Here is a 15,899-nt window from a genome sequence, read left to right on the forward strand (position 1 = left end):
CTATCTACCCCACCACCGTTACCATGCGCTTTCCCGCACCAGGCGCTTCCGCGTAGATAATGATTATCTCCCGTTGCATCTGTTTTGCGCGGTGCGCATTTCCCGTTGGTTTAGCGTGCGATCGATTCAAAGCGTGTCCTTTTTTTCGCCCTTTTTTCTGTATTTTGTTTCCCCCTCTTGCATCCCTCCCCCCCTCCCCCCTTCCTGCCACCTATTAAACCGAACATGTGGTGTGATCCAACCTGAAATGTTTCCGCGCTTCCTACTGCTGTCTCGATTTTTGCACAACACCGCGTTAGTTTGTTTAGCGTGCAGTTTGCCAGTTTTGAATAGTGCTTCCCTGTATTCTTTCTACTGGCAGTGCACACAAATCCGCCACCACAAGCAAATCCCAAACCAAAAAATAAACTAAACCAGAGATGGAACGCCAGTGAGTGTGTGTGTGTTTGGGTGGCAAAATCTAAGCAATGCTTATTGACGCGGAAGTACAAACATTTTTGCGGTCGTTGCAGAATTGCGTACGCGAATTGGATGCTTTCCCATTGCTTAGCACCTTCCATTACCAATTCCCGTCCCTGCTCGCAAAACCCATTGCTAGAGGGCCAAACCAAACCAAGCTTTTGTGGCTTGGTTGATGCTGCGATAAGTAACTGAGCCGCCCGATAATGGGGTAGATCATACATTCCGTATGATCTATATGCGTTTATATCATTTTTCGATTGCGTTTGGAGGCTTATCCGCTGATAGCTTTCTATGAAAATATCGGCAAGTTCAGTTAGAGTAGCAAAAGAGGGCTTTTTTCTCTTTCCTTTCTTTGAGTGGATGGAATGCTTTGAATAATGCATTGAATTGTTTGGTTTTCATTTACATTGGATGTGTCGAATTGTTTGCATGACGTTAGGCACTCCAATAAATTCGCAAACTGAAAATATTCAGGGCTAAAGAAGTGTTCAAAAACTATATCAAGTAATCTCTTTCTAATGTTAAAAATAATAAAACCTAATCCAACAATGTTTGGAAAACCTTTTGAAATATCTTTTATTAGTAAATATTACATTATGTTCAGGTGGTTTATTCAAATATACATTGAACTTTTAGATACGGTACGAAGCACATATACAAAGTTATAATTTAGTATCATTTTGATAATCAAATTTGTAAACTATTTCGAATGATTTTGATTCAAAGCATGGATTCTTAATTTAATTTGGTTTTCCACCAAAAATGATACTGTTGCAGCCTAAAGTTAGGCAATCTGCTATATTTGCAAAATTTGTTGCTTGGGTGGAACTAACAAGGTGGACCGAAATAAATTAATTAGTTTTACAAATTTAAGCTCTCTTCTGTTTCAATCGCCGTGCGAGTCGAATGTGATCCTCAACGCTAACGAATAATCACAAACAGATACCTTATGTCATTCTTTATGTCAAAATATTATAATGACACATTTATTTGTTTGACAGATATCGACTTAATGCGTGAGCTTTCCAACTTAAAGTATGATCTGTCCCAATCCGTACGAACACTGCTAAGCGCCTGCGGGGTAAGCAAAACGTGTGCCATACTCTCAATGTTCCCGTCAGCTCGTCAGAGTGATCGGTGAACCGACGGCACATCGGTTCCGTACAGTTTGGCTTGTCCAAAGTCGTTGCTTGTTATCGTCCATCCGATCGTGGCATCAGCAACAACAACAAAAAAACTCTGACACTCACGCACAAAATGAATGGGTTTAAAGTATCCGACCGATGTATCTTCTTGTGCCTAGATCTGCTCAATTGATTTTACCCATCCAGACATAACCTCGTAACCCGTTACCCTTTAACAAACGGTTGAGGAATGAAGCATATTTTGTAAACGTGCTTAAAAAGCGACACCGATTTTCCCACTCAATTATGTGCATATGTGTGCGTGGGAGTGTCTGTGTGTATTGACACCCTTGCCCCGTTGGTAGTGACACCATGCTGGCGGCACCCAAATTTGACAGCTCACCATTGTCGTGCTAACCCCACCCTTGGCAGCAACAGAACGTAAACGAAACGAGAGAAAAAAAAACGTGTCGAATGAATAGAAGAAAAAAATGGAGCGAAAGGAGAAAACAACCCGCCAAACCCCTCTCCAAAAAAAATATATATATATATATCCTTACAACCCCGCGGGGCGCGACATGTATTGGTAGAGAAAGTTATTTATGACATCGTCCCCGCTCGATGCGAAATGCACAATGGGCCACCCACACTGACATGGAAGCCAAAATCAAAAGTAAAGCCCGCGGATTGTGGGTGAAAGCCGTGAAAGCATGGCCGCAACGGCGAGAACCCATTTTTGAAGAGGAAAGGAATGGGATTGGGAGGGTGGGAAGGGGGAGGGGAGGGGGGTTTGGTGTATGGGATAGGATGAGGGGAGGGAGAGCAAGTGTTATCCTTTTTGAGCCCGGCGGGCTTACGACGGCGATTACCGGGAAGTCAGCGCATTTTTGAACTCTCAACCGGCCTGCCCGCCACATACACCGATCCCAACGGAGTATGAGATGACAGGACCTCGTCGGCTCATAAATCAACATTCGCCCCCAACCAGGCTTCCTCCCTTTCCCCCATCCCGTTCGACAGCGACGGTTTATTTGAGGGCAACAGAATAAAATAAAAAAAGAAATAAGCAAAGCAAAAATAAAAAAAAGAAGCAGCACCAAACCAAAACGATTTCCGTACCTTTAGTTGCCGTTTTTCGGAAAGCTTAACTGGAATGTCACCGGAGACTTTGCGTGTGTTTGTGTGTGTGTGAAGATGTATCCGTGCGATGTTGGTGCGTGTGTTGGCTTCTACGTTGTTGCTTCCGCTTTTATCACGGTGCGCCAAGGACACTCCATTAGAGTCATGTTGCCCACCCGTTTGAATGACATTATAATATTAAAACACCTCCTTCCCTCCACTAGGGTGTCAGCGTATTCTCCTCCTTAATATTATGGAGCTTCCGTGTTTTTTTTTTCTTCTTCTCTCGCTGCCACTGTTGTTGAGAACCAACCCCGCGGGAACATCCGGTACGGGAACAATTGGCCACGTTTGTGTGCGCCGGTTTTGCCATATCGGTGTCTGTTAGCTTACGCGCCAGCGAAGTGAAAGTGACATCGGATCGGTGGCTTTTTAATGGATTCGATGGACGGCCAAAGCGGCCCGGCGAATCGTTCAGCTGGAATGCAAACGGTTCCATTTGCCGACCGGCCGTGGCCACAAGCAGATACGTTACAGCGCGGGCTATCTGTGTAGTTTCCACAGCAAATGGCATCTGTCCGTTGGGTGCAATGGAGTAGACTGCGAATGATTAGAGTTAGATGCACGCTGTATGGTTTAGAAGTAAAAACAATTGCTAGCATCATCAACCGAAACGAATAAGGATGGACTAGATAATATTCTTGGTTGTATTCCAATTATTAACGATAAATAATATTGGTTACGATTGCATTTGCAGTAAACAATAAACATTTTAAACATTTTCAGCGAATACAAAACACAAAACCCAATTGGTGGGAACTTTTTCACAACGTGTATTGTGAGCTACGGTTATTTTGTACAGTGATGTTAATCAGCAAAATTAAAATTAAAAATAAAAAACAATTGAATGCACAGCATAATAGTATTTTGCTTCAAAGTTTAAACAAAATCAACAGTATTGTTGGTGGGACTATTTTTTCAGCGTATATTATGAGCTGTTCTGTTGTTGATGGAGAGTTGGAATCGAAAAAAAAAACCCGTAAACATTGATAATTTCTTTCAAACACCGGTTCAATGTGACTTGCTTAAAAAATGCTTAGCTTACCTTAAACTGGGTGTATTTGTAGATTCTTCACCTTTTTTCGAGGGGAGACAATTTGAGCATTTATGACAAAAAAATGAAATTAAACCTTAATGTACGACAACATATATTTGTGATTACTTTTGACCCCCCTAACATTACAAATTGATAGTACAGGTATACAAAATAAGGTGTAACGATAGATTTATCAGCCCAAGCAAAAGAACATAAAACTTATTTGTACACCTAGCATAAGCAAACACTTTTCGTTTCGATAGAACGTTGTGACCAGCTTGTTTTTCTCGAGCTCAAGCCGGTTCGCTAATTTATCGGTACTGCGCTGAATAGTGGTGTATACTTCCGGCCCGATAGCTCGTTGTTGTCTCTGGTGTTCTACCACAACGAATCACATTTACGAACGTCGTTTGGTACTAGCGTTTAGGTTTGTAAATTTAGTATTAGATTCAATATTTCTTTAAATGGAAGTTTAGCCAAAGTGGAAGTGAAATAATATTTGCAAGTTAAAGAAAAAATAAAACAATTCTTTACGTTACTACGTTACGTACGTTACTTGTAAGACGCAGAGCTGCGTCATCAATTGTCCCCTTAATTGCGGTTGTCGAAATCCGGGCCGGGTTCGGTTGAACTTACCAACTGTTGACTATGTGCTCCCTCAGACTCTTTCTTTGTCTTTCGCTCTCTTTCTTGCCTCTTTGTGAATCCCTGCAAAATAGAACAGTTTTATCTTTGCTGCCTTGTGCAAAAGTCAACAAAAATACAACCTTACAGTGCTTGCGGTCACACTGAAAATTCGTCACCGTTTTTCATTCCATTGCACAATCCCACCCCCTGTTACAGACCATCTTTCTCTGTTTCTCCATCCCTTTCTTTCGACCAAAAAAAAAAACAGGGCACGAACCGGTCCAGGTGAATAAGGGCAGAAGTGGAAAAAATACTTAGGAAGCAATAAACCAAGCTCAATATTGACTCTATCGAAATAGTCAAAATTATGCTGCGCGGGGAGTTTCCGGGGAGGGTGGTGCACCCTGGAAGGAAGGAAGCGTTGCGGTTGAAAGGCTGAGTTAAGAAAAAACGATGGAATAAAGTGATGGAGGGCATGGAGCATGTATGCCAATTGCTTTATGAATGCGATGTTTCGGTAATGCTTAAAGAGTTGCATTAAAAATGAGATGTGATTTTTATAAAAACGGCTAAAGGAACACAGTTGTTGTTTGAAATGCGCTATTATTATGGGTAAATTGATAATTGATTGTTATGGGTAAAAATGATATTAAATAAGCTTAAAATTTGGATAAAAGGATACTTAAAATGAAACTCTTGATAATATTTCAAGAGAAAAATGGAACGCAATGAAGGCCTTGTGTGTGGCCAACTGAGCATGGCGAATCCAATTTCGAAATCCAGCACAGCTGACTGAATTGCCCCGCCAGTGTTTGCGCAAGGTGTTACCTTCTTCATCGTCAACTCGTTCACCTATCCTCGCATCACGTCAGACAAAGTAAGCCACGGGTGAATCTGGCTGCCAACCTGAAGAAAGCGACCGAACAATACAAAAGCGGCCATCTGCAAACTACTTCCCCAATTCCAATTATGGTCAGCTTCTTTCAAAGATAACAAAACAAACCGCATACGCGTGCTGCCGCATTGTGACGAAGTCCAAAAGGTAGCAGAAGCGAATACGGTAAATCTGTATTAGCCTGCATCGTCAATTGTCGTAACGAGGCGCTCGTTAATGGTTCATCTCCCTGCTGCACACAGTTGCGACAGCGCGTCGTCGTGTTGTTATCGCCCACGGAGATAAATTTATCTCGCGCGCGCGCGCACAAACACAACCAAGCCGGGCGAGGTAGATAACAGCGCGGACCTGATGCGGACGAACGGCCGTACTGGGAAAAGGGGTACACAGTCGGACAGATCAGATCGTATCTGATAGCGATCGGATGTGGTTAGGCGTGCGTTGAACGGTGATCAAACTCGCGCTGAGTAGTTTTAGTGGTTGAAGATTAGTGCAAACAGCTCGACACAGCTGGTGACACGGGTACGCTATGGAGAACTTTGGCTACAAGGAGGGCACGTCGAAGCCGACGCGGCGCCTCACGGCCAAATCGATGAAGCGCCGCAATTCGCAGATTCCCATCAAGCCGAGGTAAGCCATTTTACCCGAAACAAGCCACGCAATCAACCACCACCTCGAACTCTCGCCAGGTTTTCAATCTCGCCCGAGTTGAGCGTCCACTGGATGAACGACCAGGAAGCGATGGTGACGGAGGACTTCGAGTACATGAAGATCGGCCCATCGCCACCGGCCGAGAGCGCCCCGATCATCTTTGACAGCTACGAAGAGTCGAGCCCGGAGTTCGGCATTGAGCTGTCGAGCGACTCGATCCGAACCGCGCTGATCGAGCAGCTGCGGCTCGCGTCCGGTCGGGTCCATCTGCTCGACAGCATCGAGCAGGGGAATATGGTTGCCTCGAACGTGATGGATTTCTTCGGCGGGGCGAGCAAAACCGAGCGCAACATCTGCTTCCTGTGGGCGGCCTTCGCGAAGCGTTGGGATCTGCTCGACGCGTTCATGGAGCACGGTTCCGAGCTGGCGTTTCACGACACGAACGGCTTCACCGCGCTGCATCTGAGCGCGTTCGGCGGGTGCTTGAACTGCGCGAGTGTGCTCGTCGCGAAGGGCATCGATGTGAACCTGCAGCCGAAGGCGTACACACCGCTGCAGTGTGCGGCGTTCGGCAATGCGGCACACACGGCGCTGTTTCTGCTAAGCAAGGGTGCCCGGTTGGATCTGTGCACGAGGCGACCGGGCGGCGAGGAAACGCTGCTGCACTGTGCGGTACGGGCCAACGCGCTGGACTGTGTGCGGCTGTTCATCGCCGAGGGTATGGACGTGAACTCGATCAAACCGAGCGGCATGAACGCGATCCACCTGGCGGCGGACCTGGGCCATGTGGATTGCTTGCGGGTGCTGCTCGCCGCACCGGGCGCGGACCCGAACATACGGATCGGGATACGGGAGAAGGAGTCCACCGCGCTGCATCTGGCGGCGGACGAGGGCAATGCGGCGTGTGTGGCGCTGCTGCTCGAGCAGGGTGCCGAAGCGCGGCTGAAGAACCATCGCGGCTTCACGCCACTGCATTTAGCGTCGCGCACCTCCAGCCTGGAGTGTGTGGATCTGCTGCTGCGCGCGGGCAGCGCCGACCCGAACGAGGAAGACTTTGACATGCGGACGCCGCTCCACACGGCCATCGGCCGGTCCGAGTCGGCGTTCCACATCATCGAAACGCTCATCTGCTGGGGCGCGGACGTTAACAAGAAGGATGTGTTCGGGTTTACGCCGCTGCATCTCGCCGCCCTGGACGGGTTGGCGCACTGCGTGGAGATACTGCTGTTCTACGATGCGGACGTGACGGCGAAAACGAAGAAGGGCACGACCGCGCTGAACGTGATCACGCGCAAAACGCCCGGCTCGCTGGCGATGATCACGCAGAAGTTTGACGATGCGATGACGCTGATCCACTCGCAGAACCCGTCCGAGAAGGAGGTGGAGCTGGAGCTGGACTTCCGGACGATACTGCAGCACTGCTATCCGCGCGAGATCAGCTACCTGAACACGCTGGTGGACGAGGGCCAGAAGGAGATGCTGCAGCATCCGCTCTGCTCCGCGTTCATCTACATCAAGTGGGGTAAGATCCGGAAGTACTACATCGCCCGGCTGCTGTTCTGCTTTATCTTCATCCTGTTTCTGACGCTGTACGTGCTGACCGCGCTAGCGCACAACTGCTACAACGGCAGCAAGGACATGGAGGAGACGATACAGGAGCAGGAACTCTGCCAGAAGCAGTCCATCCTGGGGAATATGTTGCGCAGGAACCCGTTCGTCATGGAGATGCAGTGGTTGGTGCTGGTCGCGATCACGTTCGTCGAGATCTGCCGGAAGCTGTACGGCATTACCGGGTACTCGTCGATCCGCCGGTACGTCACGCAGATGGAAAACATCACCGAGTGGTTCATCATCGTGAGCGTGTTTGTCATCTCGTACATCTACACGAAGCGGACGTACACCTGGCAGAACCACATCGGGGCGTTTGCGGTACTGCTCGGCTGGACGCACCTGATGGTGATGATCGGGCAGCTGCCGGTGTTCGGTGCGTACGTGGCGATGTACACGAAGGTGCAGGTGGAGTTCGCGAAGCTGTTCATCGCGTACTCGTGCATGCTGGTCGGCTTCACGATCAGCTTCTGCGTCATCTTTCCTTCGTCGTCGTCGTTCGAGAACCCGTTCATGGGGTTCATCACCGTGCTGGTGATGATGGTGGGTGAGCTGGATCTCGAGCTGCTGATCAACGACCCGGACGGGAAGGATCCACCGTTCATGCTCGAGCTGAGCGCCCAGATCACGTTCGTGCTGTTTCTGCTGTTCGTCACCGTGATCCTGATGAACCTGCTGGTCGGCATCGCCGTGGACGACATTCAGGCGCTCAAGAAGACGGCCACCCTGTCGAAGCTCGTCGGCCAAACGAAGCTCATCTCGTACATCGAGTCGGCCCTGTTTAACGGCTGGCTGCCGAACTGGTTGCGCAGCCTGCTCCACTACACGGCGCTCGTCTCACCGCGTGCCTACCGCGTCATCCTCAGCGTGAAACCGCTCAACCCGGAGGAGAAGCGTCTGCCGCGCAACATCATGATGGCCGCGTACGAAATAGCGAAGGAAAAGGAACAGCAGCTGGCAGCCGTCAGCGAACCGACGGTGATGCCGACCGGTTCGGACGGTACCCCACCGGGGCAACCGGGGGAAGCCGCCCCGACCGGTACGGAGGCGGAAGGTGGGGTGGTGCCGCGGTCCTCCGACACGCTCGACGCACTCGCCACCAAGATCGACCAGAGCGCGGAAAAGATGAACGATGTGACGCGCGAGCTGCAGGAGCTGCGGGCAGTGCTTAAACAGAACCAGCAGCTGATCGATGAGATTGCGCGGCAGGTCTGCAGCACGCAGAAGGAGCAGTAGCCGGCGTAGTAGGTAGATTCCATAGCAAACACCACCAAACACCAATAAAGGGAGCTGCCCCATTGTACGGGATTTTTATGGTGACTCCACAGCGGATGTCCGATTTTCGATTTTCTTGGCGGATGCCCTCAGGTATGGCGCCTAAAGGTAGGCAAGTGAGAGTATATTTTGCTTTCCGGTGGTGCGAAAATGGAAAACTGCTGTCGTATGTAAATGATGGCGGAGTGCTGAGGGCATCTCTTTGCCTCCTCCTCCTGTGTGTGTTTTTTTTTTATTCGCTGCATTCAACATTCTGTGGAGTGGGTGGGAAGGGAGGCTTTTTTCCGCGTTGTTTTGCTTCATTCTTTAAGATTTGTAGCGGTTTACCAGTGAAGCGAAGCCCGTTAAGCCGGTCTAAAGCAAACCCGGGACCAGCGGAATACCCGGCAGTTCAAGTACGAGCAGCAAACATAATGAAAAACGACTGCTCGGGCCCACTCGTAATGGTGGCATCCCATAGCTTGACCTCGGCTTTATCTGGTCTCGTTTGCACCACCCCATCACGGTAAAGGCGCTGCTTTTAGTCGATCTTTCTAGAAAGCTCGTTGGCATTTCCTTTTTTATTTGGGGCGCTTTTCATCCCACTCTCGTTTTCTGCAAGATATAGAACAGTAATGATGCTGATACGCGTTCGAGCTGAAACGGCCGAGCATCGATGAAGCGGCAAAAAAGCAAAAATCGAACAAATAAAAACGCAAAATAAAAAATCGTTAGGAAAGGAAATGGAAAATGCACTCGCCTCATGCCACGGTTCTGGCAAATGGTGGTGTTGGCAAAACAAAAATATATCCAATCTTCCACCGTCCGGTTGGGAGTGTTGCGGGTTTTTTTTTTTTGTTGCTGCGAGTCCTTTTTCCCACGTTTATCGAGAAGCTTCCGCCATTCGCACAGCGCATCCGATTACTGAGTGTTGCTCGTTCGTAGGAGAAAATGGAGCTTTCTTTTTTCTTACCACCACGGTGGTCGGGCGGCAATCGGCGTGGTAAGATTAATCTGCAAACGGAAAGGGAAACGGATTTGACGTAATTAAAGTGATTAGAAAATATTGAACGGTAAAGTTTGTGACGTTTTTTTTTTTGTTTTTCGTTTGGTGCTCGAGTATATAAAGCAATGGTGTGACTTCCTGTGGAACCAGGGAACCATAAGCCAGTAAGATTTGAAGTGCAGGCAAAGAAAGTTCAATGGGAGAGCAATAACCGGAACAAAGCGGGTCAGTGAAAGTTGCTTGTGCGTTGTGCTCGGGTGAGATATTTTTCTCATCCACAATTCCTTTCCGATTGCAGCCAGTGTCGGTGTCCCATTGAACATCCGGTTTGAAGGGTTTTTGAAATCATAATTTTCTCATTATTATTATCGAGAAGTGTATTTATTTGATCTGACGAAAAGCTGCAAAAACATTTTTTATTGCAAGACACTAACACTAAAACTATAACATATTTCTGGTATTAAAGAGAAAATTTAAAAGATTTTTATACGAAAACGTGTTTAGAACAGAATTTTTTTGTACTAATAATTATTTTCGCTACACTTATTCATTTATACCATTCGATTTAATTATATCGTTTTAATCGTATCTCTAAATTGGATTAAAATGGACTAACAGCACTGAAACTATCAGTCTTCGAGGAGAAAAAAGCGATTAGCCTGAAGGTATGCAATGCTCATACATATTTTGATTTTTTTGTCAGTTAAGAATTGAAATTAGTTAAACGGTCCATTAGTCTTCAAAAATAATTAAACAAATTTAATTGGCAAAATTATTTAAAAAAAACAACTAGAAGAGATAAATTAACAATTCATCTAGTGCAGAATAATGAACATTTAAGAAAAAGTTAAATGAACCTTGCAGTTGAATTCCACTGATGAGAAAAAAGCAATAGCTTATGGAATATCATAAGATTAACGAGCTTTTCATGTAAATTCATGGCCATAATTATAAAAGGAATTTGCTCATAGAACTTTTATGTTATTCTGTACAATAACAAATAGTCTAAATAATTATGGTACGGAATATGTTAAATAGTGGAAGCATGAATTTTCTACATCATCTTTAATACACAATATATAGAATTTTCTGTAGCAAACAACAGCCAAAAAAATCGGACTGAAACGTACCATAACTTTTACACCGCCTCAATCAACACCACTGTAATATTGCACTTGATGGTAAACCGATAAAGAACCATCAAGACAAAATGGCCTCTCCCTATAAGCTCATACACACACACACACACACATTATCACACGGGTGCTTAAGGCTCCCGTGTTGGGTTTTTGACGTGTTCGCGCGGTAAAAAGAGCGTGAAATAATCATACCAAGCCGGCAAACATCCCCATTCAGCGCTGATCCGACGTATCAAAAGCCCCGGTGAATGGGTTTTGCGAAAAACAATAAACATCCACCAGCCAGCCAGCCCAAACACACACACACACACACACACACACACACACACACACGTACAACAATGAAAGAAATAAATACGCACGGAATGATCCGTTTTGATGGGAAATCCTACACCAAGCCGAACCGCCGATTTTCCGATGTGGAGCGGGTGGAAGAAAAGCAACAAAAGGGAAAAGGAAGGGAGTGTAATTTTCGCTCTCTGTTCGCGGCTGTTGTAATATCGGATGTAAGAACCACCAGACTCATTAAAAAAATCCTTTACAAAGCTTTGCTTATCCCTGTGCGAGAGAAACGCTTTCCTACGGGGAGGAGAGAAGAAAAAAAAACAGCACTACCCGGCGATACTTCAAACAGGGCATCATCGAAGGGTTGCTCCATCCCCCGGGCTTAACCCCCCCCCCCACCCCTCATCACACGGCAAAAGAAAAGGGCGTAAATCTGGGAAATGATTAGAGCAGGCACAAAGCGTGAAATGTTTCACCACCAGCACCACCGACCATCGGCAAACGCCGACCGCCGAACGTATTCACCAAAATGCACGGCGAGCAGCATAAAAATAACAAATGGATCGAATTGCAGGGAATATAAAATAATTTTGCTTTTTATTATCAATTTTCACTTACTTATGAGCCTTCATTTTTCACACCCTCGTACGGGTGGAAGAGTGTTTTGTGCGCGCAGGATGTCGGTGGCAGAGGGTGTCGGTGGATCGGGTTTGTGGGAGTGGAAAGAAATAAATTACGGCGCCGTTCGGTGCTTCTGTTCGCCCGGAACTGCCCGGAAGCAACACGAGCGTGTGCGAAAGTGTGCCGTACAGAAGTGAAAAAAGGGCATTACCAAGATTGTGTGAGAGCGAGTAAGATAGAGATGGAGGAAAGCACAATCACTCGAACATGATGCACCGACTTCATACAGGCCCATACAGATCCGTCTCACCCGGCTCGCGACAACGGTACGATTAACGGGCATAAAAATCGAACCATGAACCAGGGGGGAAAAACAAAATCATCCCCCCGTGGAAGGGTGGAAAGCTATAAAGGAAAGGGAAGCTTAATGTTCGTGTCATTTCTTATTTACCACCCATGTAACATTGCCCCCCGGCCGATGGGTTTGAATCCAATGGCAAAGTTCATTGATAACTGGCGAAGCAGGCCAACGGAGGGGCCGCCCCTTTGGTAGATGAGCGTCTCACTTGGGGCGGCAAGATGTGGGTGGGTTTCCGCACGGAATATTTCCACCGTTCGTTTTCAGCGGCTGAAGCAGCGAAAGAAAGGAAACAATACACCCTCGGTGCTTGTGCAGCACCATAAAGTGAGGATCGTAAAAAGGATAACAGTATGAAACACTACCAACGCAGCGGTCGAAGCATATTGCTGGGTTTTTTTTATTTATTATTTAAAATTAAAACCCCCTTACTTGGGAGAGACCGAAGCACTAAGTGAAGCGAAATACAACACGAAAAAAAAAAAATCGAGACCAAAAAAATGCAGCTCACTGTCGATCGTTAATGAGCAATAATCAAACATCAGAGCCGCTTTTGTTTCAACTCTTTCCGTTTATGCTTCTGCTTTGCCCACCGCTCCGATTTGCAATGGTGGGCTATTAATAAGGCATTAAATTTTATCTCAATGACTTTATTGAAACAAAGCGGAACATAATCTGAAGGACCTTTCATGGGGGGGCGTAAAGGCAAGCAAAAGCAAGAGCAACAAATAAAAGCAACGTCCTCCTATAATCCAAAAGCTAAGAGATAAAACAACTACAAAATGTTTATGGTAAGTGCATTTGTTTTGCCCCGGTTTCTTCCGCTTGGCGTCGGCTTTGTTTCTCATTAAAACATTTTCGTGGAAAAATCAAAACCACCCCCCGCCGAACCGGTACGGCAAGAGCAGACTAAAGCAAATAGTTAATGTGGGAGGTATGGCCAGAAAATAAAACACACCGGTTTCGTGGGTTTTCCCTTCGCGTAAAAGCTTGTCGAAGTGGTTGGTAGTGCAACTGCAACCATTTGCTTCACTCTATCACATTGTTCTGGTACTTTGTAGGACCCTTGGAACAGATTTTTGCAAAAAATGCAGCACTGAACGTAAACGAAATTTAAAAAAACCCGCACACACACTAAGAAACTGCATGAATAGTAGAAAGGTAAGGCGAGACAGACTTAATGCTGCAGAAGTACAGAAAAACATAAGCAGAACACAAGGAAAGGTGATTTGCAAATATTGCGCTTTTTATCGTTTTATCGTTTCCTTTGGGGTTTCTTGCATTCTTGCATCGGTGTGTCCTAAAAACGGTTTATTTGAATATATTATTATTATTATTATTATTTATTTATTTAATCAAATTACTTGCCTCGCGGGATGTACAATGGTATACAAAAAAATTAAATCTAAAGTGGCCCTAAACTAAACCCTAAAAAAGAAGAAATTAAGAAAACTGTAGGAATAAGCGAGTACAACTAAACCGGAAAAACAAAAAGGAAGGAAACAAATAGAAGAATAAATGGACAATTCACAAAACAGAGTAAATAGAGTGAAAAGAAAAAGAGAAAGCGAAAAGAAAACAGGAAGATAGCTAATTAGAAACAAAGGATAACATACGAGAGCGAAATGAAGACAGGGAGATGCCAAAGTCAAAATGGGTGGAAAGAACATTGAACTGCCGAAAACAACATATATATAAATTGAATTCTACACAAAAAAGTTTTCGGAAAAATAAGTACAGTATGAATAACATTAATTAATTTAGTTAGTTAATTAATTAATAATTAATTAACTTTATTTAACATTTAGTATAGATTTTTCTTTACTTGTGATAATAAAATTATAACAATTAACTCAAAATTCGATAAACGGGGGTTCAAGTTTAGGATACTATTAAGCCAAACATTGTCAGGTCTTCTTGTCTTGTTGAAAAAGTCCTCAGGGTGCTGATTGAAGTTCTCTTTGATCCAAAGTAAGACCTCCTTCATCGAACCGCCCAAAACGATATCGGTATTCACCTTCAAGCCAGTTTTGATGAAAACCGGATTCATTTTCAACCCTTTAGAAGCAATTGCACTGAAAGCCATGATTCGTAATTCACTTAAACATTTCTTTCTCTGGAACACATCCTCACCCCATAACCTCCGCAATTTGTGTTGCAAGATTTCCCGCGTGAAGCAAACTAAACATAACTTTTTTCATGGACATAGTAAACGTTTATGATTTTAAATATCACTGTTTTGTTAACATCTCATAATCGCTTGAATCCCAAAGGACACATAAATATCTGATTTAAGTGAAAATATCGCTTCTATAAGGCCAAAAATAAAGTTTTAAAATTTTCGCATTTTTTGTCATTTGGGTCATATAAATAAATCCTCAAAAATATGCTTTTTTTGAAGTTAACAATTGAACAAGATCGGTTATTATTATTTTTTTTTTTACTATTTTACTATTCAATTATTTCAGATTTATTTAGAGCTAATTGTAAAATGCTAACAAACTCTTCAACGACGCAGTGCATCTTTAACTTTAAAAGAAAGTAACTTGCAACACTTTGAGCATTATCTTTAAGAGTCATATTAAACTGTCGTCTTGAGACCAGTTGATAAAAAAAAACTAACACATGCCTGCCAGTATGCGCCATACGCTCGAACTACTAACTCATGTTGACTGCCCATCAAAAGTTGCTATAACGCGTTCGCACTCATGCCACGTTCAACAAGACGTGCAATTACCGGCGCACACTCAGTCATATTGGCGAATTGACGCGACAAACAGGTTTCGCATCATTTCCATCCTCACGCTTCTTCAAAGTTCGGTCATAAACGGTCGTATGTTTGGAAGCTAAATTACATTTACATCCTTGTCGCATTATTTATGGCACTGGTGTTCACCCGCCGCATTTCGCACACCTTTTTTTTTTTAGCTCATTTTTCTTCCTTACCCAAGTCGCACGATGCAAATGAGGCACTTGGTTTGGTTCTTTTTGTTTTTCTATTTGTAAATCGCCAAACGGCGGTGCAGAGAAAAGCTGAGCACCAAGTTGCCTATCGGTGGCTTTTCTTTTTGTTTGTAGTTTCTAGAATATGAAGTCGTTTTGTCTACTAGGTTTTATCTTTCATGTTATTTTATTTTTTTTTGTCGTCCCACACCCGCCCCCCCCCCGGGAAAGGGATGACAATTATTCAAACGCAAAAAGAAGGCACCGGACGAACACCGGAGGAAAAACGCAACACCGGTGCAAAACTCCCTAAAGAAGTTTCACTCCGTCTGGGGACAAATTCATATTCCCGACCGGCTTACCAGCGCCACATCCCTCCCGGCGCTGTCCCACCGTTTACTACTTCCTCCCCGGGGCTGGCGAGTGTTTGCCGTCCGGGAAAAACTGCAACTTGCACAAATTGAAGAGTAATAGTTTTCAATTTACGTGGGAAAAGTTAAATGGAAAGAAATTTTATCTCTCCCTTTCCCCGGATGGACCGAAAAGAGTTGAACCACGGTTCCGGGATGGCCGGCGTTTTTGGGCAGTGCAGGAGGCGAAGCAGTGCGCCAGCGACGGAAAGTGATATTTGCATGCGTTTTGTGAAAGTCTCGAGTCCGCACGGCAAAAAAAAAAACCGGACCCTTCAGGTGACTTTTTGGGGTTTAGAAT

General features: G+C 45.2%; 1 protein-coding gene across 2 annotated transcripts; it reads left to right on the forward strand.

Annotated features, from left to right (window-relative positions):
• Nucleotides 1–5,852: 5,852 nt before the first annotated feature.
• LOC128306967 (transient receptor potential channel pyrexia) lies at nucleotides 5,853–8,871 on the forward strand. 2 transcript variants are annotated; one of them, XM_053044651.1, is made up of 2 exons: nucleotides 5,853–5,953; nucleotides 6,013–8,871. In XM_053044651.1, exons 1-2 carry the CDS (start codon nucleotides 5,853–5,855, stop codon nucleotides 8,816–8,818), a joined length of 2,907 nt encoding a protein of 968 aa, XP_052900611.1. In that variant the 3' UTR covers nucleotides 8,819–8,871. The 2 variants fall into 2 exon arrangements, with proteins under 2 accessions (XP_052900611.1, XP_052900610.1); XM_053044650.1 differs by having other exon boundaries at nucleotides 5,853–5,920; nucleotides 5,959–8,871.
• The last annotated feature ends 7,028 nt before the right edge of the window (nucleotides 8,872–15,899 follow it).

Source organism: Anopheles moucheti, chromosome X (genome assembly GCF_943734755.1).
Source record: "Anopheles moucheti chromosome X, idAnoMoucSN_F20_07, whole genome shotgun sequence".
In the NCBI taxonomy this organism is placed as follows: domain Eukaryota; kingdom Metazoa; phylum Arthropoda; class Insecta; order Diptera; family Culicidae; genus Anopheles; species Anopheles moucheti.